Below are 23,322 nucleotides of genomic sequence, written 5' to 3'. Positions count from 1 at the left end.
GAGAATTTCGCGAGTTAGAAATAACTAATCATATGGTGAAAATTACTTATGGGTCTGCTATCTCAGAAAAGTTGACCCCTTTAACCCTCAAATGTGCATCAAACTGGTTACCAGCAAACACTAAGAACCTGGAAATGTAAAGGGAATGAACAATATTTTAAGATTTCTTACCTGAATCTGACTGATGACATTGTTTGAATGGATGGGGGATGGAGGAGGGGGGAAGGGGGAGGGGTTCCAAGGCACGAGGCGGACTACGGCCTCTCACCATGAGGCAAGTGTGCTGCTGCCTCAAGCTGCCGCCTCTGCTGCTTCCTTCTCACCAACCTCCCTCAGGAACCCCTCAAAGTCTAGTGTGGAGACAACAGAAGCGGTGTTGTCGTTGCCCTCAGCTGCCTTCATGTCGTCTTAAGAGTTGTCGATTCGTTGACGTTAATTGTTAACCAAACAGGTGTGGCTTATCCATATTTTTTATTAAAATGAGTCTCTCACAGGTTACTTGTTATTATTCCTGGATTACCACAGTGACTGGGCATTTTTTTTAACTTACCTCTGAAAGTTATAAATGATTTAGAATGCATAATACACTGATGTGTCCGGTCAGAGCGATGGTTGGTAAACAACGCGCCCAGTTAGAGAGATCATTCTTAAAATTGCCGGGGGGTGACCTGCCCACTTCCTTAAATACCCCCAAATAGATATGTTTTGTTTTTTTTCCACTCGTTGTGGTCATTGTTCAGCAGTTAACTATCTGTGTGGCATATGTACGAAAATTACTTGAGATCGTGAGTTTGTTATAATATGGGTGGAATTGCCGCACCCGTCTGGTGAGGAATTACCTCGTTGAGTCCCTAAAGGTGGGTAACTTTCGCTTTCTTATCGCCTTCAATCCTCCTTATTACATCTAACTTTTGTGTGTAAGTTAACATTGGCTTCTTTTTCCCCTCCCTCAAAGAAGTTGTAGGCTTAGGAAGGTTACAATCAGCTGTGGTAACAATGGGCAGGCAGAGGAAGCATTTGGGGGTGGGGGGGATCCCCTTGTAAACCACACCAGAAGCACATGCTGTCAATGGAGAAGAGACAGTGCCCTGTGCCAGGACTGGGACATCAAGCGCTCGCATCCTTCATGTTTGGCGTGGGAGGGAAGCTCTGCGGTTGGCTTATAATAAGTGCTATGCTTTAGTATGATTGGTTTAGCAGTAGCCATGCTTGACTACAATTGGTTTACACCCAGCTAGATGCAGGGGGATGAGGTAATTGTGGTATGTATTACCTGAGGCATCGGAAGAGCATCTTTTTTGAGGTTGCATTCACAAATATTGTGAAATTTCCTGGAGTTACCGATATTACAGACTGTTGCATGATGTTGCTGCGTATTATGAATCCACCATTTAGGATTATGCGATTTACGAGATTCCACTGTTATTATAAAATATATGTGAAGATAGCTTTGTATGTTGGGTAAAAAGCAAGATTGCAAATGCTCGACTGACTGTGTGGCTCAGTATACAGGGTATACTGTTTGGTAATTCCTCTTTTGTACTTTCTCCTTGTGTGTTGATTTTACCTAGTCTTATCTTTTAAGTGAGAGTCATAGTTGGGATGATGATGATTATGATAATGATGATGATGATAATATCTCTGTAACTTACAGGACCCTTAGAGGCAGTAGCTGATGTTGGGAGTGAAGGACAACTACGCATTGTAACTGACTGGCGACATGAAGTCTCTCTGGAGCGAACGTCATATAAAGTCCTTGAATCCACCAGTCAGATTGCGGCTGAGATGTTCCCTGTATTGTCACGGCAACAGACACATATTGGAGGGGAGCTGGTCAATAGATATGAATGGATATATTCGCCAGCGACACGTCTTCCAGGCACACAAGGCATGAAGGTACAGTATAAGAGAGAAGTAAAGTGATGATGATCTATTGACCCTTTACCTACTTACATTCGGCTGCTCGCAGGCCACCATATTACATGGCATCTTAGATGTATTTTTTTTTTTCTAAAAACTACCTAGAACTATCCCCGTGCATACTCAACGTAAGAGGTGATTGGTTGGGCAGGGGTTAGCGTGTCATGATTCAGATGAAATTCTCATGCAAATGATTATCTTACTGCTTGATAGTTTCTAGGAGTATAAACACAGTTGATTTAGTGTAAAAAGAAAAAAATAACATGCTCCTCAGTATATACCTATTTACACAGACCTGTTTTTTCCTATAAAAATTGCTTTACAGATATACAGGTATTTGATAAACTGCCCGTCATCGGTAGAAAATACAGTAAAAAATATTTAAGTAAAACTGTTGATAAATTTTGAAAAACAAGATGTGCTTAAAGATTTAGGGGAAAAAAATTCAAGGACAGCCACAGACAACTCAGTGTTTACATACTGACGGTGCTACCACCTGGTGTCTGCTGGAGAATATATATAACTAAAAAGTCCTCAGTGCATGCATGAATTTTTTTGGATGAATATGTACTTATAATTTTTTATTGATCTTTGCCTTTTGTGAGTTATATTTTATGTTCTCATTGCACGAATCATGTAAATACTTTACATGCAGTCGAGTGAACTAAGGACAAATGCAGGTGGGTCAAGTTCAGGAAAGAACATGGGTGGATAATGTACTGGCTAAAACAGCCTTGTTCAATTTAGACCAGTACATTTATGTGGAGGGTTAGTGCCCCTCTCGATAAAACAGATAACTCAGAGTCAAATAGCCACCCATTATGGGATTATGGCTCTGGCAGTAGGTAGTAGTAGTAGTAGACATTTATGTAAGTTATAAATATATGAAAATTATGGAATATGTTTGAACTGCTTAGACAGTACTATTAAATGGACATAGTATAAAGAAGTTTCCACACTATGACTTGTTGAAGAGTACAAGATATCATAAGATGTAGCATTGAATCTTCAGCTTTGAATGGGACATCAAATTCTTGACCTTGCTGAGGGTTTTCCATTGTGTTTTCTTGGAAGAAGAGTATTTTCCTGAGGGGTGTTAACAATACACATGACTGTAGATGGTCATTCTTTATTAACATCTTGTATCCCGTTACGTATTAGCTGACGCCAGGGAGAATGGACTTGTTCCAGGTCAGGGCAGGCAGCAGGGCTTTCAAACGGGCGTGACAATTACCGAATTGGCGGCTATTTACCAAATCAGTAATTTGAAAATATTATCCTTTTCATGACCATATAGGTTCATACACACCTAATTGTTGGAAATTTGGTCAAAATTTTGTGTTTCATTTAAGTGTTAGTAAAAAAATCTGGATTTAGAGCATAAATATGCTAATGTTAGCAGAAGTGTTTCACCTTCAGCTCACTAGCTCGCCTTAACAAGCTTTTATTTTGCATATTGATTTCAAATGAAAATGAATGTATTGGCTGGCATATTTTAACACATATATCAATATTTTGGTAATTATCTGTACTTATTATCCAATATAAAATTTTTGGAATTTCCGGAAGGAGGACTGGGCTATATTTAGAGCAGTAGTGCAATTCTTGGCTATACAGTATTTTGGTGTCTGAAATAAATTCTGGCATTTAAGTAGATGATGTTCTTTGTACTATTTAAAGAGTTTATATTACTAAAACTGTGCTTAGCCCCTTAACCGCAGGGCGTCACTTTCGTGACGCTTGGGAGCAAGGGATCATACCGCGGAGCGTCGCTTTTGTGATTCTGTGTTATTTTGAATTCACCCGGGCTTCCAAGTGGGGGCTTGTATCATATATCAGTACTGCCAATGTCCAGCACTAGTCAGCACTCCTAATCTCATCTGTACTCCCATCCATTGTTGACAATTTAGCCATTTCTCCCCATTCTAGACTCCCCTCCCTACCCCCCCTCCATTACCCTATCCTCTCGCCTGCCTGGCCGTGCTACGCTAAGTAAATCTTCCCTGGAATTTTTCACTGATTTCATCCATTGAAATAAGCCCTATGCCCTATTCTTATACCAAATAATATATACAAGAAAGAAATAAGGTAAGTGAGAGTGCCATACACCTGGAATTGGCTAATTATCACCTGACAACACCTCACGTGCACTCGTTTGCTAATTTTCGCTGTTTTTTTCCCCTTGAAATATGCAGTATAATCTGTTTTCGTAATAAATATACATATAAGGAGGGAAGGGAGAAGCCCAAGTGATATTTACATTCACCTGGAACTACCTAATTTATAATGTATTGTCTAGATTTCCTGCCAATCATTTCAGTGCAATACATAGCTGTTTCAAGAGCTAACGCTGGTAGTACTGAATATCCCCTAAGTAGGCCTCCACCCGGCCCTTCCTTATCAGTTTACTCTCATCTTCCGAAGTGGAGGTATGTCTGTTTCCTCTTGCTGACTTCAGGGACTTTTTCACCCCCATGCAAAGGGCCCTGTGACCTTTACCCCCTACTAAACCTCGTGTGGAAAGAGGTAAAGGGCTGACAATTGATAAAAGAGTGACTACGATTTTTCTATTGAGTAAAACAGTGCAAGTGGAATTGTAAATAATGTGTAAACAGCAAGTGAAAGTAATGAATGTAAATATACGTGAACAATGGAAAATAGTTTTATAAGTTACTTCAGGTGACAGTGCATAACACAGTGTAAATAAAATAGAAATGTAAATAACGTAAATAAAATAGAGAACGTAAATAGAAATGTAAATGAGTAGTATTATAAGAATACGAGTATATACCCTAGGAGTAATGAAAGTGAAAGTTTCACTTGTTACGGAACAGAGAAAGATAATGTACACTTTAAGCGAGAACACTAAAAATCACTACTGTCCCGTAAAGTTCCAGGTTCAAAACAAAAGAGTTAGGTAAAATTACAAGTTAAAGTTTAATGCTCAAACTAACAACAAAACATTCAGGACTCATAAGGATAATGTAATGGCAAAAAACAGGTTAAATATATGGTTAACTGCAATAGCCTCTATTAACACAAAATTAGCATGAGTAAATTTATCTAAGTCAACCCTGTTAAAATGAGATACCAGATAATACTCAGTGAATGCCAGCTATTTTATTACAGATACAAAATATTATTAATGATGGCTGACAATAAGAACCTTTACATAAATCACAAAAACCTTACTAGGCCTATGAATTAACCTTATGCTACACAGTACAAGAAAAAATGCAACAGCAGTTATACTCATATTACACACAGCTGCTAGATGGTTGGAGACTTCCTGAGCACTCACAATAATAACAACTGTACAGGGGAGGACAGAGATGTGAGCAAAATGAGGAGTAGATCTAAGTGGCAATAATGCAGAGACTGAGCTCATTATATAGGGGCCGGCAGAGCTTGATACAACTTGTAAGAAGGACGCGCAAATGAAGCCATGGGGACAAAGAGTTGACAATCCTGCTCTGAACAACAGAAAGAACGACTTACTCTACTTTGAGTCTACTATAACAGTAGAAGGGGGGACTGAGGCAGAACACGCTCGTGATCAAACATGCAGCATACTGTGCGTTAAAATTACACAAAAGATGATGAAATCATAAGCTATGTAACACCTCCCCACAAAGAAAAAGAAATTTACAAAGGAAATTTCTTATTACTCTAAAACAATCTGTCTAAAGTCTAGATAAGCAATCTGCAATAACATTTTCTTTCCCCTTGACATGTTGTATGTCTAATGAATACTCCTGAAGAAGTAGACTCCATCTTGTCAATCTCTGATTTTTATCTTTAAACTTACTAAGGAATTTCAGTGGGTTATGATCGGTATAAATGACTATGGGGTCATAACCAGAACACAAATAAAATGAAAAATGCTGTAAACCCAAAATCAAGGCCAAAAGCTCTTTCTCAATAGTTGAGTAGTTCTTTTGAGGTGGAGTGAACTTCTTACTGTAATAAGATACAGGGTGTTCAATACCCTGAGCATCCTCTTGCAGCAAAACAGCCCCAGCTCCTGTATCACTTGCATCAACAGACATCTTAAAAGGCTTAGCAAAATTTGGAGTAGCGAGCACTGGCTGACTTAATAGGATAGCTTTAAGTTTCTGCAATAACATTTTCTTTCCCCTTGACATGTTGTATGTCTAATGAATACTCCTGAAGAAGTAGACTCCATCTTGTCAATCTCTGATTTTTATCTTTAAACTTACTAAGGAATTTCAGTGGGTTATGATCGGTATAAATGACTATGGGGTCATAACCAGAACACAAATAAAATGAAAAATGCTGTAAACCCAAAATCAAGGCCAAAAGCTCTTTCTCAATAGTTGAGTAGTTCTTTTGAGGTGGAGTGAACTTCTTACTGTAATAAGATACAGGGTGTTCAATACCCTGAGCATCCTCTTGCAGCAAAACAGCCCCAGCTCCTGTATCACTTGCATCAACAGACATCTTAAAAGGCTTAGCAAAATTTGGAGTAGCGAGCACTGGCTGACTTAATAGGATAGCTTTAAGTTTGCTGAAAGAGGATTCACAGTTATCGGTCCAGACAAATTTAACTCCCTTTTTCAGTAGGTCTGTAAGTGGTGATACAAGAATAGAAAAGTTAAGAACAAATCTCCTGTAATAACCTACCATTCCCAAAAATCTTTGTAGCTCTTTCCTACTTTTAGGTCTGGGAAGATCACTTATAACCTGAACCTTAGCTCCTGGTGATGCAACATGTCCATCATCAATTACATACCCAAGGTACTGAACTTTAGCTTGACCAAACTCACACTTTGATAAATTAGCTACAAGATTAGCATGAACCAAACGCTCAAGAAATTTACTGACATGGCATAGGTGATCTTTCCAGTTGTCACTGAAGATTAATACATCATCAATATAACCAACACACCCTGCCAAACCCTCTGTTACAACATTCATGAGCTTCTGAAATGTGGCTGGTGCATTCTTCATACCATATGGCATTACAGAACATGCAAAAGTCTTTCCTAGTGTTACAAAACATGAGATCTCCCTAGCACGTTCAGTCATAGGTACTTGCCAGTATCCCTTTAACAAATCAAACTTACTTATGTACCTAGCCTTTCCGATCTTGTCTATGCAATCTTCCACACGAGGGAGAGGGTAAGTGTCTGTTTTGGTTATCTGATTAACACGTCTGTAGTCGATGCAAAGCCGCTGTGACCCACCCGGCTTAGGGACCAGAGTCACAAGAGAACTCCACTCGCTCTGACAGGGCTCAATCATCTTGTGGTCCAACAGGTAGCCAAGCTCCTTCTGGATGAGAGGAACTTTCACCGGGTTCACACGGTAAGGAGGCAATTTAATTGGCTTTGCGTCTCCAACATCGACATCATGCATCAACACAGTGGTTCTTCCTGGAGTGGCAAGGAACACTTGCGGGTACTCCTGCGGTAATGCCGAAAACTCCTGCCTTTCCTCGGGAGGTAGATGAGAAAGCTTAGTCTGGAGATCATTCATGATATCAGGATTCTTCCCCAAACTATCACTCAGGCTCATACTGCATGGGAGAGCTTCACTTGCAGATTCGGGTGGAACAGCTACAGTGCAGACTGGATTATTTTCGTCCCGCCTGTGATATAACTTTAGCATGTTGATGTGACATAGTTGCCTGTTCTTTCTACGATCTGGTGTGGCGATGACATAGTTGACATCACTGAGTTTCTTCTCCATGAAATAAGGACCACTAAACTTGGCTTGAAGAGGTTGCCCATGCACTGGTAGCAAAATCAAAACCTGATCTCCTGGCTGAAAGTGGCGTAACCTGGACTTCTTATCATACCAAGTCTTCATCTTCTCCTGAGCAGCTCCTAAATTCTCTCTCGCCAGCTGTAAAGCAGTGGACAGCCGTTCTTTGAACTTCATCACATACTCCAGCAGGTTGACGTCATCTTCCTCCGACAGCCAGCATTCCTTGAGTAATTTAAGGGGTCCTCTTACTTCATGGCCAAACAGTAGTTCAAAAGGTGAGAAGCCCAGTGATTCATTTGGAGATTCTCTTGCAGCAAACACAACGAATGGAAGACCTTTATCCCAGTCTTTCTGATGTTCCAAACAGTATTTCTTGAGCATCGATATGAGTGTTTGATGATATCTCTCCAACGCTCCTTGGGTCTGGGGATGGTAAGCTGAAGACGTGATCTGGGTGATGCCCAACTCTTTCAGAGACTGCTTGAAAACGTTTGACATGAAATTACTTCCCCGGTCTGACTGTACCTCCTTGGGCAGACCAAACTTTGTGAAGAACCCTAGCATTTCTTTAACCACATTCTTTGCTGAGATATTTCTAAGTGGAATGGCTTCAGGATAACGAGTAGCCATATCAATCAGGGTCAACACATAAGAAAATCCTGAAGAAGTCTTAGGAAGAGGGCCCACAATATCCACCAACACACGGGTGAATGGCGCCTCAAAAGGAGGAATGGGAACTAGAGGTGCAACCTTTTCGGTCTGATTACACTTCCCCACAACTTGACAGGTGTGACAAGACTTACAATACCAGGAAACATCCCTGAAGATACCTGGTCAGTAGAAGTGTTTCAAAATGCGTGCCACAGTCTTCCTCACTCCAAGGTGTCCTGCCAAACTGGAATCATGAGCCACTCTAATGATATCCTGCCTACAAACACGAGGGATGACAACTTGATGTACAACCTCCCATTCACAGTCGGCTGATGCTGTTGGGGGTCTCCACTTCCTCATAAGTACTCCTGACTTTATATAATAACAAGTAGAAGCACCAGCTGACTCTTCCTCACTGCAAGCAGAGTTAGCAAGACCTTTCAACTCAGGGTCAGCAACCTGCAACTCAATCAACTCTTGACGAGACAAATTATCAACACTACAGGGTACTGCCTCATCTGGTGAGTGGTCCAAATTAGCAAGAAAAGTGTCAGCTAGGATAACATCATCATCATCATTATCCTCTAAATCACCAGTAACTTTAGACTTAGCCCTAGTGACAGCACATGCAGGGAACACATCAGGGACATCACAATCCTGGGACGCAGCCACTGGCTCACTAGACAACTGAGGAGCTGGACACACTTGACTTCCACCAATATCATTTCCAAGTAAGAAAGTTACACCTGACATTGGGAGTGTCTCAACCAACCCAACCATAACGGAACCATTAACAAAACCAGACTCTAAATTCACTCTGCGCAGAGGGACAGAGAAGTAATTATTCCCTATGCCTTGTAAGATTACAGTTTCATCAGAGGAATTAACATTAGAGCCAAGAACACTGGTCAGCATAAGGGATTGGCAAGCACCTGTTTCACGATATATTTTAACTGATTTCCTGTCATTACTGTCCAGAGGACTGACAAAACCATCAGACAGGAAATTAGCACATGAACTCTTCAGAGTGTCACCCACGTTACTGCTCAGAAGAGGAGCTCCATCATGAGAATTTAAGTTACCCCTCAAAGCAGGTTCAGTTAACTCAGTTAAGGAATTCTGGGAACTCTCAATAGTGGACACTAGACCAATTGACTGAATATTTAAAGACTCCTTTTTGTTCACATCACGCTGTCTCCTGAAACATTTCTCCGTAGTATGACCAAGCTTACTACAATAAGTACATTTACTTTTCTGAAATCTAGAGGTGAAGTGGTATTTACTTCCTGAGAAACATCATCTTTATTCTCTTTCCTGTTACCTGTACTCTGAGTAGAGGCAACGTACTTACTCTTAGCTTTCCCTTTTTCTCTAGAATATCTCTTGTGAGTGAGAACATATCAGCTAAAACTGCAGCATCAGACAAATTATCTATTCTTTTCTCATCAAGATATAGGCTTACATCTTTACTAATACACCTTTTGAAATCCTCCAGCAAAATCATCTGCTTTAATTTACCGAAATCAGAATCCACATTCTTAGAATTTAATCACTGCTCTAACAGATCTTCTTTGATTTTTGCATACTCAACATGGGATTGCTTATCTTGCTTGTAAGTTGTCCTAAATTTTACTCTATAGGCTTCAGGAACAAGCTCATAGGCCTTAAGAATCAAGCTCTTAACTACTTCATAATTATCAGATTGATCCTGAGGCAAAGATGCATAAGTTACTTGAGCTTTACCGGTGAGAACAGTTTGAAGGAGTACTGGCCAATACTTTTTGGGCCAATTAAAACCTGTAGCTACCCTCTCAAATAACTGAAAATACTTTGTTAAATCAGATTCATTAAAAGGAGGGACAAGTTTAACATTTTTAGCCACATCAAAATCATCAGAGCTAGATGATCCAGTTCCACCTTGTTTCATGCGGTACTCATGGTCTGCCTGAATCCTGGCAAGTTCAATTTGTGCCTGTATCTGTGCCTCCTGAATACGAGCCTGAGACTCCGCCTCCTTTGCCTGAGACTCAGCCTCCTTAGCACGTGCTTGAAATTCAGCCTCCTTAACACGATCCTCCTGCAGGGCTAGCTGTAACTTAGCTAATTCAATCTGCGTTTGCTCATTTGGAGGAGTTACATTAAACAAGCTTTTAATAATCATGCCAACAATTTGATCTTTAGAATGATGAGAGTGAACTGCAATTCCCAATTGTTGAGCAACAAGCTTAAGTTCATTCTTTGTTCTGTTTTCTACATCTCACACTGTTTGCACATTTGACAAAAAATCTTTGGCTTCATCAAGCGTAGTAATAGTAGACATCATGAATAAATCACAGTCACAAAATATCAAACAATATCCTTATGATAATATCCTGAATATCCTGATATGAGGTCGCCAAATTTATGATACGGAACAGAGAAAGATAATGTACACTTTAAGCGAGAACACTAAAAATCACTACTGTCCCGTAAAGTTCCAGGTTCAAAACAAAAGAGTTAGGTAAAATTACAAGTTAAAGTTTAATGCTCAAACTAACAACAAAACATTCAGGACTCATAAGGATAATGTAATGGCAAAAAACAGGTTAAATATATGGTTAACTGCAATAGCCTCTATTAACACGAAATTAGCATGAGTAAATTTATCTAAGTCAGCCCTGTTAAAATGAGATACCAGATAATACTCAGTGAATGCCAGATATATTATTACAGATACAAAATATTATTAATGATGGCTGACAATAAGAACCTTTACATAAATCACAAAAACCTTACTAGGCCTAAGAATTAACCTTATGCTACACAGTACAAGAAAAAATGCAACAACAGTTATACTCAAATTACACACAGCTGCTAGATGGTTGAAGACTTCCTGAGCACTCACAATAATAACAACTGTACAGAGGAGGACAGAGATGTGAGCAAAATGAGGAGTAGATCTAAGTGGCAATAATGCAGAGACTGAGCTCATTATATAGGGGCCGGCAGAGCTTGATACAACTTGTAAGAAGGGCGCGCAAATGAAGCCATGGGGACAAAGAGTTGACAATCCTGCTCTGAACAACAGAAAGAATGACTTACTCTACTTTGAGTCTACTATAACGGTAGAAGGGGGGACTGAGGCAGAACACGCTCGTGATCAAACATGCAGCATACTGTGCGTTAAAATTACACAAAGGATGATGAAATCATAGGCTATGTAACACACTCTAGCATGTCTGAATACTATGAGTTATGAGAGTGAAGATGAAAGTGACATTCACTCTCAATGCTAGTATACAGGACGAGAAAGTGAATGCTACGTATTTTACTGAAAGAAATTGAATCCCTACAGTGACAATAAACTAATACTACTGAAGGAAACTTATGGATAAAGACTGTAGATATATATAAGTGTTATACAGTAATAGAAATATAAAGTGTGAGGGGTTTTATGAATAATAAATGACAGAGTACCAAGAGCGAACTAGCGCAAGTGCGATGGTCAGACGCGCTCATAATTTTCATTGCTTTCACAGTGTTTTTTTTTGGAGTATGGATCCCAAACTACTTGAAAATCATAGAGTAGTGTTTATGGTGTTAATATCTGGCTGTGGTAATCATATTACGGGTTGTCGGGAAGTGTAAAGTGGAGACTTCGTTTCCCAACTTCAGAGGTCTCCACAAGTCCTACTGTAACTGACAAAGGCTCAACAAACATTCCAGGAGAAAGCTGAAGGTATGTGCCATAAGCATATTTAATTTTAATATTCTAGGACTAATAACTGATTTTTGGCAAATATTTTTTGAGAGTCTGTCGGAGCCTGAATAACCCCGCGGCACACGCAAAACATCGGTAAACATTCCCTCGGTGTAGGGGTTAAAGCAGGTAAATATTGCACACTTAATGGTGATTGTAAGACTGACAGTGGAGGAACTCAAAATTTGTCCTCTGGAGTCTCTAGAGACCTGTCAAACCCTACATCCTCTCTCTCTCTCTCTCTCTCTTTTTTCCCAGAAAATACACTACATGTTGATGCATCCATGAATATTTATAGCAGTTTATTTCATCCTAGGTAAATCACACTCTAATCAGTACTGCACTATTTTTCCCAGTTGCTACCACTTTGGTAATGGCACTTTCATTTCGACATTTAAAACTTGCTGTCAGACATCGTGAGCTAAATCTGACAAGCACAGGAGGCCAGCATGATGCAGTATGAATGAATGTATATATATATATATATATATATATATATATATATATATATATGAAAAAGAAGTATGGGAGGGGGTGGTGTTTGGAAGCTCCTTGTGCTGCTGTTTGCAGATGATACTGTGTTGTTGAGTGAAGACGAAGGGGAGCTTCAAGGCTTGATGGATGAGTTTGGGAGAGTGTGTAAGAAACGGAATCTAAAGGTGAATGTAGGGAAGAGTAAAGTGATGGTCTTTGAGAGAGGTGAAGTCAGTGAATGTACAGCGAGGTTGGATGGTGAGGAATTGGAAAATGTGAGTACATTTAAGTACTTGGGTAGTGTGATGGGTAAGGATGGAGGTTTGGAGGGTGAAGTGCTTGAAAGGGTACAGCAGGGAAGAAAGGTTGCTTTTTCTTTGAAAGCAGTGATAAGAAACAGGGAAGTGAGCATGGAAGTGAAAAAGTTACTACATGACAGTATTGTGATACCAACTCTAACGAACGGAAGTGAAGCTTGGACGTTGTTGGAAGGACACAAGTCAAGAGTGAGAGCAGTGGAAATGAGTTATTTAAGAGGAGCCTGTGGAGTCACATGGAGAGACAGGCTGACGAATGAGGATATAAAGGAGCGTTGTGGTGTGGATGTGGATGTGATAGGAAGCATTTTGAGGAACACACTGAGGTGGTTTGGCCATGTGGAGAGGATGGAGGGTGAAAGACTGACGAAGAGAGTGTATGTGAGTGAGGTGGAGGGGGGAAGAGGGAGGGGGAGGCCGAGGATGAGATGGAGGGATGGGGTGGAGAGGTATATGAGAGAGAGGGGTGTGAGTTGAGAGCAGGGCAGTGAAATGGCGGGGGACAGGGTGACTTGGAGGCGATTTGTTTGTGGCCACCCCAAACGGGATTGAGGCGTCTGGCAACAGATATATATATATATATATATATATGTATATATATATGTGTATAGTTGTGAGTAAAAGTATAGTTGTGAGTAAAAGATGGAAGAAGAGCATAAGAGAGTATGGATCAGTTGACTCAAGGATTGTGTGGGTAAGATTGAAAGTTGGAATACAAATGTGGGTGATTGTCTGCGTGTATTCGCCAACGCAAGATCGTGCAAGCAGAGTGAGAGAAGAGTTTTGGGCAAATGTGGAAGTGTGCATGGAAGAGTTTGAAAGGAATGAGAGAGTGTTTCTGATTGGTGATATGAATGGTAAAGTAGGGAATATGAAGGTGGATGGAATAGTTGGTGAGTGGGGTGTGCCTGCTGAGATAGATGAGAATGGCAGTGCGTTAGTGGACATTTGTGCAGGGAGGGGGTTGGTGATAGCCAATACCCTCTTCAGGCACAAAATGATCCACAGGTATACATGGCGAGTGATGAGAAGGGTGGGTGGTGAACTGAATGAAAGGAAGGCAATGATTGATTATGTGTGTGTGGATGAAAGGATGTGAAGATGTGTAATGGATGCAAGAGCTTATAGAGGTTGGGGGAGTGGACTTTCTGACCACTACTTGGTGATGGCCAGAATCAAGGTTCATTTAGGATGGAGAAAAAGGAGAAGGGAAGGATGGGAAGAAGGAGTATGTGTAAGGAGAGTGGAAAGGTTACAAGAGGATGAGAAAATGGCAGAGTACAATAGAGAAGTGGAGGAACGATTGGGCAAATATGAATTGGAGCAGATGGGGGACGTAGAAGTTGTGTGCAGGATATTTGCAGAAGAAATATGTGCAGCATGTGATGTGGTGTGTGGGATGAAGAGAAGACGGAGGGGGGTGCAAGGAACAGCGTGGTGGAATGAGGAGGTGAGACAGGCTGTGGCACAAAAGAAGAAAGCCTACAATGAATGGATGAGAAGTAGGGGCATGGAAGAAGTTGAGAGGCGGAAGAGAGAGTTATATGTAGGAAGAAAGAGAGAGGTGAAATGATTAGTAAGAGAGAGTAAGAAGGGAGTGGATGAGGAATTTGGAAGGAATTTGAGTGTAAAGTGGAGGGACTGTAAGAAAATGTTCTGGAAAGAGGTGAAGAGAGTAAGACAGGGTGGAAGTGAAGTTAGCAAGGGAGTGAAAGATAAAAATGGTAGATTACTAGTGGAGAAGGGAGAAAAAGTGAGCAGATGGAGAGAACACTTTAAGGAATTGTTGAACATAGGGGATGGAAGTAATGCGAGTATAAGTGGCTGGGGAATGGCTGGCAGCAGGAGGGAGGTGAGAAGACAGGAAGAAATCAGTAGGATAGAAGTTTTGGAAGCAATGAAGAAAGTTAAATTGGGGAAAGCCCCAGGAATTGATGGAGTGTGTGGTGAAATGCTGAAGTATGTGGAAGAGGTAGTCGTAGAATATATAAATATAAATAAATACAGTAATTTGGTTTTACGCCAGGTATCCCCGAAGGGCTAAGGCGTTGCCCCTGGGTAGAGGACTTTTGGACTGGAGCGTGTAGCATTTTATGACCGGATGCCCCTCCTGATGTCTACCAATGACCCTTGGGTGGATTTGATCCTCCAACCCTTCGGTCAGAGCAGAACGCCCTAACCCACTGAGCCATGAGAATGGATGTGGAAAATGTGCAGATTGGCCTGGGAGGAAGGTAGACTCCCGGAGGATTGGAAGTCAGGTATAATTATTTCCTTGTACAAAGGAAAAGGTGAAAAAGAAGTGTGTGGTAATCAAGGGGCATCTGTCTTCTTAGTATAATAGGAAAAGTGTATGGTAGGATACTTATTGACAGAGTTAGAGAAAGAACAGAGGAATTAATTTGAGAAGAACAGGGAGGCTTTAGGAAGGGAAGAGGTTGTGTAGAGCAGATATTCATTCTTAGATCTTTAGTGGAAAAGTTTCTAGAGAAGGGAAAGAAGTTGTATGCGGCTTTCATGGATTTGGAGAAAGCATATGACATGCTAGATAGACAAGGATTGTGGAAAGTATTAAGAAAGTATGGAGTAGATGGGAAGTTGTTGAATGCTGTGAAGAGTATGTATGATGGAGCTGGGGCTGCAGTGCGTGTGGATGGTGAACTGAGTGAATTTTTCTCTTTGAAGGTTGGGTTGAAACAGGGATGTGTCATGTCTCCATGGTTGTTCAATCTGTACATGAATGGGGTAATAAAAGAGGTATAAGGTAGGGTAGTGGATGTTGGAGTGGCCCTGGTGAGAGAGGGTAGTGTTTGGAAACTCTCTGTACTATTGTTTTTGCAGATGATACTGTGTTGTTGAGTGAAGACGAAGGAGAGCTGCAAGGCTTGATGGATGACTTTGGGAGAGTGTATAAGAAACGGAATCTAAAGGTGAATGTAGGAAAGAGTAAAGTGATGGTCTTTGAGAGAGGTGAAGTCAGTGAATGTACAGCGAGGTTGGATGGTGAGGAATTGTTGGCCGTCCAAAGCAGCCTCGGTGTCTTCGTGGTGTGATCGATGTCCTTCCTGTCATTTGGTACCATTCTTTGAAGGCAGTGTTAAACAGTTATAACTCAGTGCAAAGAATTAAGTGTAGCACTACACTGGATTACTATACCTGCTTCAAGAGCATTTTCAAAACTACCAGAGCCTTAGAGAGTTAGAGGCGGCGGCCATAGACGTACTGTACGTACAGTCCCCTGTACACTGCTAGGCCTAAGTATTTTCCATACTTCTAATTCCTCATTCTGTGGTTCCTTTTCATTTATTTCATGCTTTATGTCCATTATTGGTGTGAATAGGGTCTTAAATAGGTTTAAATATGTGCTATGCATGTCCAGTAGGCAGTTATTTAGGTGGCTTTCAAAGTTAGGCTGGGTTAGGGTCCTTAAGTACCAGTCCAGGAGCCAGGGGCCCACTTTCTGGACGGGACCACTTTCCAGACATACCTTTGGCTCTATTACATCGGATAGTAGAAGGATTACTGTATACAATATATATATATATATATAGTATACAGTATATATATACAGTACCCTCGCGTCCAACACGGTAATATTGTCATGCATGGGTCACGTGTTGGACCAAAAACGTGTTGGACTAACAACAGAGCTTATGGGGAAAAATGAATTATGTCAGCAACCCTAGGAAAAGTCACCCTAAATGCCTACCATATACCTATAAATATATTGGTACTATTGTAATTATAATAAATGGTACTGTGCTATGAATAATAACTAACCTTTTAGGATAGTGTTGATGGGCTTGCTGGGAATGGAAGGTGGTATCCAAGGCTGTAGGTAGTCCCACTGGATCCCCGGAGGATGGCTGCTGGCGTCACTAGCGGGTAATGGCTGTTGCTCCTCCTCAACCTCCCTCATAAATCCTTCGAAATCACACTCAGAATCACTATCTTCGTCCACAGCCATGGAAGGTCCTGCTTCTGCCTGTCCTAGCACTCTGTAATCCTCGGCAAACGGCATGCTTCTCATACTGTTGCCAGAGCCCCGTCTCGTGACTGTGGAAAGTGATCGCTGTCGCTGACTCGGTAGAGAATGAGGAGAAGCAACTTTGTTTATAAACTGGTACACACGCCGATGAGAAGGGTTTCAAAACAATTGATATTTCTTCTAAAATATTAATATGTATTCAGTGTCAGGCTAAATGTTCAATGCTGTAGTACGATACATTCTCTGTCGAGTCGCCTGGGTTTTGGTCACACTGTTTTGCCCGTCGTATCCTTGGCAGGAATCCGTCCAGATGAATTCCAAATGCCCGTGGTATCGTCGGCAATTTTACCACGTTACCGTTCCGATTTACCATCGTATCCTCGGCAAACCTGGTATGAAGTGCCGTGTGATAGCCTTCGGCTGCCAGGATCTTGTCTTGGCTTTTTATTATGGTCCTCACGTTGGCTTCATTCATATCGTAGGCCTTGGCAATGTCAACTTTCCTCTCCCCTTTCTTCTTCCTCTCAATGCTTTCTAGCTTGGTGGCCTGAGGGAGGTGCTGACGCTTCTTGGGGTTCTCAGAAGGCTTCCTAGGCATCGTGAGCAGGGTAAAATGCAGTAACAAGGGCAGAAAATGCAGCAAGAAAAAAGCACCTTCCAATGCAATTATGCGACTGAGTGGCGCTGTGGCAGGAGAAATTTAAACAAAACGTCACATGACACCAGAAGCGTTTTTAATTGGGCGGCATCACGATCACGTCACGATAGCGGGCGGGGAAGGCTACTTGATCAGAAGTTTTCATTGGCTATCATCGTGATGGGAATGTCCAGTATGACCGTGTTAGACCGGGGGTGATCGTGCTAGAGTTGAACTCTGCGGATTTGGCCCACTTCTCGGAGCTCTGTGCGTGTTATGCTAACACACTCATGTTGCAGTAATTAAATCATATTAAATAATACTAATTATTTGCTCTCCGTGCTGGACCTGAATCGTGCTGGACTAACGCGTGTTGGACGCGAGGGTACTGTATATACAGTCAATCCTCCTAATTCGCGTGTTCATAAAGCACAGATTCGTAAATCACGGCTAAGTGGCCGTCAGACTTCTAGCAACCTTAAATCACTGTTAAGTCATGGAAATCGCGGACCTAGGCACCCAAGTCGGCCTTTTCTGAGGAGAACCCTAAACCGTGGCATTCAAACTGAAAATCGCGACCCAACAACCAATGACAGCGCGACCCTGGTGGTAAGTGTGCATTCTAATGCCGCCATAATGAATGTGATTACTGAGAAGGTTGATGATGCTGAGGCTGTTATAGAAGACAATGAGCACTTGGAAAGGCAGACCAACCATGAAGTGAGTGAAGTGAATGTGCAGGAACGTGGCGGGCCTTTTATGAACGACCTCAATGATTTGCCTGTTTACGTAAAGTTGGCCAAGGAGATTGTGAAATCCATTGAACGTGATGAGGAAAGGTGTAGTGAGAGTATTGGTTACCAAGTAAAATCTGTGCATTTTTACAAGGACTTGCATAATTGCAGAGTTAATGAGAAACATCAGGAACTTATCACCCACTATTTTGCCTGGGTAAGGGCAGAAGCTGAGCCTGAACCACAGCCTGGCCCTTCACACACTGAGGACATGGATGATGTAGCATCTGTCATCTCTGAGGCAAATTTTGAGGGCTTCCTGAGGGAGGCAGAGGAGCTGGAGACGGGAGAACAGCATGAGGGAGCACCCCCACCTCATGCTGAGAGGTTCTAAGTTCTTCCCAACACCACCCCACTCCATTCACGTAAGCAGTTTCATCATAGGATTAAGGTGGACATCTGTGCTGGTAAGGGGTTGGCAATAGCTAACACCTACTTTTGGCATAAGATGAGCCACAGGTATACATGGAGAGTAATGAGGAGGATGGATGATGAACTTGTTGAGCGAAAGGCAATGATAGACTACGTGTGTGTGGATGAGCGAATGAGAAGACAAGTGCTGGATGCAAGAGTGTGGAGAGGGTGGGGGAATGGAGTCTCGGACTATCACTTAGTGATGGACAAGGTAAAGCTGCAAAGAAAATGGTTGAAGAGTGGAGGAGCTGCAAGATAGTGAGAAAATGGCAGAGTATAAGAGCATAGTGGAAGAAAGATTGGGAAGGTATGAGTTAGAGGAGATGGAAGGGGTGGAAGACGTATGTAAGATATTCATGGAAGAGATGGGCGCAGCGTGTGAGGTGGTTTGTGGAGTAAGGAGGAGATGCATGGGTATGCAAGGGACAGCATGGTGGAATGATGAGGTGAAACGAGCTGTGGAACAAAAGAAGAAGGCATATAGGGAATGGCTAGTGAGTAGAGGTAGGGGAGAAGATGAGAGAGAGAAGAGAGAGGTATATGTGAGCAGGAGAAGGGAGGTGAAGAGACTAGTGAAGGAGAGTAAGAAGAAAGTGGATGAAAAATTTGGGAGGAATCTGAGTGTGAAATGGAGGGAGAGTAGGAAATTGTTTTGGAAGGAGGTAAAGAAAGTAAGGCAGTGTGAAAGGGGAAATACTGTAGTAGGGGAGTGAAAGATAGGAATAATAGATTGTTGGTGGAGAAGAGAGAGAAATTGAGGAGATGGAAGGAGCACTTTGAGGATTTGTTGAATGTAGAGAGTGAGAGCAGTGCGAGTATAAGTGGTTGGGGAATGGCTGAGAGAAGAAGAGATGAGTGGAGGGAGGAAGAGATCAGTAGGGTGGAAGTAGTGGAAGCAATGAAGAAGATCAAGATGGGAAGGGCCCCAGGTACTGATGGAGTGTGTGGTGAAATGCTGAGGTATGGGGTTGAGATTGTTGTGGAGTGGATATGGAAGTTGTGTAGATTGGCTTGGGACGAGGGAAGGGTTCCAGAGGACTGGAAATCAGGTATAATTGTTCCTTTATACAAAGGAAAAGGGGAGAGAGAAGTATGTGGTAACCATAGGGGTTATTTGCCATCTTAGTGTGACTTGAAAAATATGTGGTAGAATACTCATTGATAGGGTTAGGCATATGACAGAGGAGCTAGTTGGAGAAGAACAAGGGGAATTTAGGAAAGGAAAAGGGTGTGTAGATCAGATATTTGTTTTAAGATGTTTAGTGGAAAAGTATCTAGAGAAGGGAAAGAAAGTGTATGCTGCCTTCATGGACTTGGAGAAAGGTTATGAAAGAATAGATAGGCAAGGTATGTGGAAGAAAGCTTATGACAGAATAGATAGGCAAGGTATGTGGAAGGTATTAATAATATATGGAGTGGAGGGGAATTTTTTGAGTGCTGTGAAGAGTATGAACGAAGGAGTTAGGGCTACAGTGCGAGTGGATGGTGAGCTGAGTGAGTTCTTTGATCTCAATGCAGGACTGAAACAGGGTTGTGTTATGTCTCCATGGCAGTTTAATATATACATGGATGGGGTTGTAAAGGAGGTGCAAGGTAGGGCAGTGGATCTGGGGGTGGCTCTAATGAATGGGAGTGAGATTTGGAAGATTCCGGTGTTGCTGTTTGCTGATGATACAGGATTGTTGAGTGAAGATGAATGGGAGTTGCAAGGTTTGATGAATGAATTTGTGACAGTGTGTAGGAAGAGGAATCTGAAAGTTAATGTAAACAAGAGTAAAGTTACGGTGTTTGAGAGGAATGAAGTCACAGAATGTACAGTGAGGTTGCATGGTGAGGATATGGAAAATGTGAGTGCATTCAAATACTTGGGTAGTGTAAAGGATGGAACATTGGGGGATGAAGTGCGTGAAAGGGTACAGCAGGGAAGGAAGGTTGTTGGTTCAATGAAAGCAGTGATGAGAAATAGGGAGGTGAGTGTGGAAGTTAAGATGTCACTGCATGATAGTATTGTAATCCCTACCCTGACGTATGGAAGCGAGGCATAGACCTTACAAGAGGGGAACAAGTCAAGAGTGAGAGTAGTGGAAATGAGTTACTTGAGAGGAGCATGTGGAATGACATGGAGGGACAGGTTGACAAATGAAGAAGTAAAGGAACGTTGTGGGGTGGATGTGGATGTGGTTGAGAAGATAAAGAGAAATACACTGAGGTGGTTTGGACATGTGGAGAGAATGGAGAATGAAAGACTGACTAAGAGGGTGTATGTAGGTGAGGTGGAGGGAGGGAGAGGGAGGGGTAGACTGAGGATAAGGTGAAGGGATGGCGTTGAGAGGTATATGAGGGGGGGGGGGAGTGAGGTGGGGGGAGGGTAGTCAAATGGTGGGTAACAGAGCGACTTGGAGGTGTTTTGTCTGCGGCCACCCTTTGTGGAATTAGGGCGTCGGGCTATAGATAGATAGATAGAGAGATTAAGGTGAGATCCCTTAACATTGCTTATTTCTATTTAATACATGCACTGAATGTTCCTTAATTTGTATGTTTGTGTTTCATGGTGCCTAGATAGGTGCAGGTAGGGTGCTGTGGGGGCAGGTTGGCCAAAGTCCAAACCCAGATTAATTTTTCACATAAGAGTTATTATTCATAAATCACGGAATTCATTAATCACGGCAGTGGTCCAGACCCAAATTGCTGCAATTTACGAGAATTGACTGTATATACATACATATATATATATATATATATATATATACTGTATATATAAAGCAGCTGGGGTTGATGAGTTGTATGCAGAGATGCTTAAATGTAGTGGAGAGAATGGAATGAAGTGCTTGTTGGAGATATGTAAGAAGGCATGGATGAGTGAAACTGTGCCTGCAGTGTGGAAAAAGGCTGTGATTGTACCCCTGTACAAAAATAAAGGTGAACAAAGTGAGTGCAAGAATTATCGTGGCATAAGCTTACTGAGTGTGGTAGGGAAGGTATATGGAAGAATTATTATAGAGAAAGTAAGAGAGATATCAGAAGTCCAAGTGAGTGATGAAGAGGGTGGCTGTAGGAGTGGCAGAGGATGTGTGAACCAAATATTTGCAGTGAGACAGATAGTAGAGAAGGCTTGTGAGAGGGACCATAAGGTGTTTATGGCATTCATGGCTCTGGAAAAAGCATATGACAAACTGGACAGAGAAGGATTGTGGAAAGGTTTGCACATGTACGGTGTAGAGGGTAAGCTGTTAGGTGCCGTCAAGAGTTTTTATGATGGTAGTGAAGCATGTGTCAGGGTTAATGGGCATCTAAGTGAATGGTTCACAATCAGTGTGGGCGTGCGACAGGGTTGTGTGATGTCCCCATGGTTGTTCAATGTATGTATGGATGGGGTGATGAGAGAAGTGAAAACACAAGTAATGGAGAGAGGGATGGCATTGGTAATGAATGGTGATGGATGGAATATCTCAAATTTGTTGTATGCTGATGATGCAGTACTGCTTGCAAGTACCGGACAAGAACTTGGTTAGCTAGTGCAGAGTTTTGCTGATGTCTGTAAGCGTCGTTCCTTGAGAGTAAATGTAGAAAAGAGTAAAGTGATGGTTACTGAGAGAGAAGGTGACTCCCAGTGCAATGTAACAATGAATGGAGAGAGACTGGAATTGGTGAGAGAGTTCAAATACCTGGGTACAGTGATTGAAAAGAGAGGAAAATGTGCAAAAGAAGTTGAAAGCAGAGTGACACAAGGAAGAAAAGTAGCTGGTGCAATGAAGGCCTTGATAAGAAACAGAGGCTTGAGTGTTGCAGCTGCACGAGGCGTACATGAAGGAGTGTTAGTGCCAACTTTAACATATGGATGTGAGACTATGGTGTGGCATGAAAATGAAAAGTCAAGAGTAAGAGCAGTGGAGATGGGACTGCTGAGGAATGTATGTGGAGTACAGAGGGTGGATAGGATACGAAATAATGTGATTCGTGAAAGATGCGGAGTGAGGAAGTCGGTGGACGCCAGAATTGAAGAGCGTGTACTGAGATGGTATGGTCATGTGGAGAGAATGGATAACAATAGAGTGGTGAAGAAAGTATATCTGAGCAAATCCGAAGGAGGGAGGAGGCAAGGTAGGCCAAGGAGAAGGTAGAGATATATGGTGGATGAATGTGTGAGGAAGAGAGGTTTGGAAGTCGGTGAGGCCAGGGACCTGACAGGAGATTGAGCTGGCTGGATGAATTTTGTGAGGAGATGTGCATGATCAGGGATTTTTGGCATCCCTTTTTAACGTGGCAGCATCTGGATTGACTCTGTCGGATACGATATGTGAAGCTACAGAACGTGGTGAATGTTTTTGGCGTATCCGATAGAGTCGGGATTCCGGGGGCTTGAATGATGAGTGAATGGAAGCATGGCCCATTGGATTGGGCAATTTTGGGCTGTCTGAACATTGCTACTCCACACCCCTGCCCTTGGGTGGGAAAGGTGGTCCGGGTGATGATGATGATGATGATGATGATATATATATATATTATGGAGCCTCTGTGGTACAGTGGAAAAGTGTGCGTTTCATACATTGCTACTCCTCACCCCTGCCCTTGGGTGGGAAAGATGGTCCGGGTGATGATGATGATGATGATGATATATATATATATTATGGAGCTTCTGTGGTACAGTGGAAGAGTGT

The 23,322-nt window shown here is 42.0% G+C and overlaps 1 protein-coding gene across 1 annotated transcript in view; it reads left to right on the top strand.

Moving 5' to 3' along the window:
* LOC145396553 (teneurin-m-like) overlaps positions 1 to 23,322 on the top strand; it is a 1,418,848-nt gene that overhangs the window by 1,244,245 nt on the left and 151,281 nt on the right. Inside the window, exon 36 of the mRNA XM_080269929.1 lies at positions 1,655 to 1,896. Within this exon, the coding sequence (XP_080126055.1) occupies positions 1,655 to 1,896 (242 nt within the window). The remainder of the gene's footprint in view (positions 1 to 1,654; positions 1,897 to 23,322) is intronic.

Source organism: Coenobita brevimanus, chromosome 38, assembly GCF_032717465.1.
Source record: "Coenobita brevimanus isolate Jiangsu-jjx chromosome 38, ASM3271746v2, whole genome shotgun sequence".
Lineage (NCBI taxonomy): Eukaryota > Metazoa > Arthropoda > Malacostraca > Decapoda > Coenobitidae > Coenobita > Coenobita brevimanus.
This window is presented reverse-complemented; position numbering and strand designations above follow the sequence as displayed.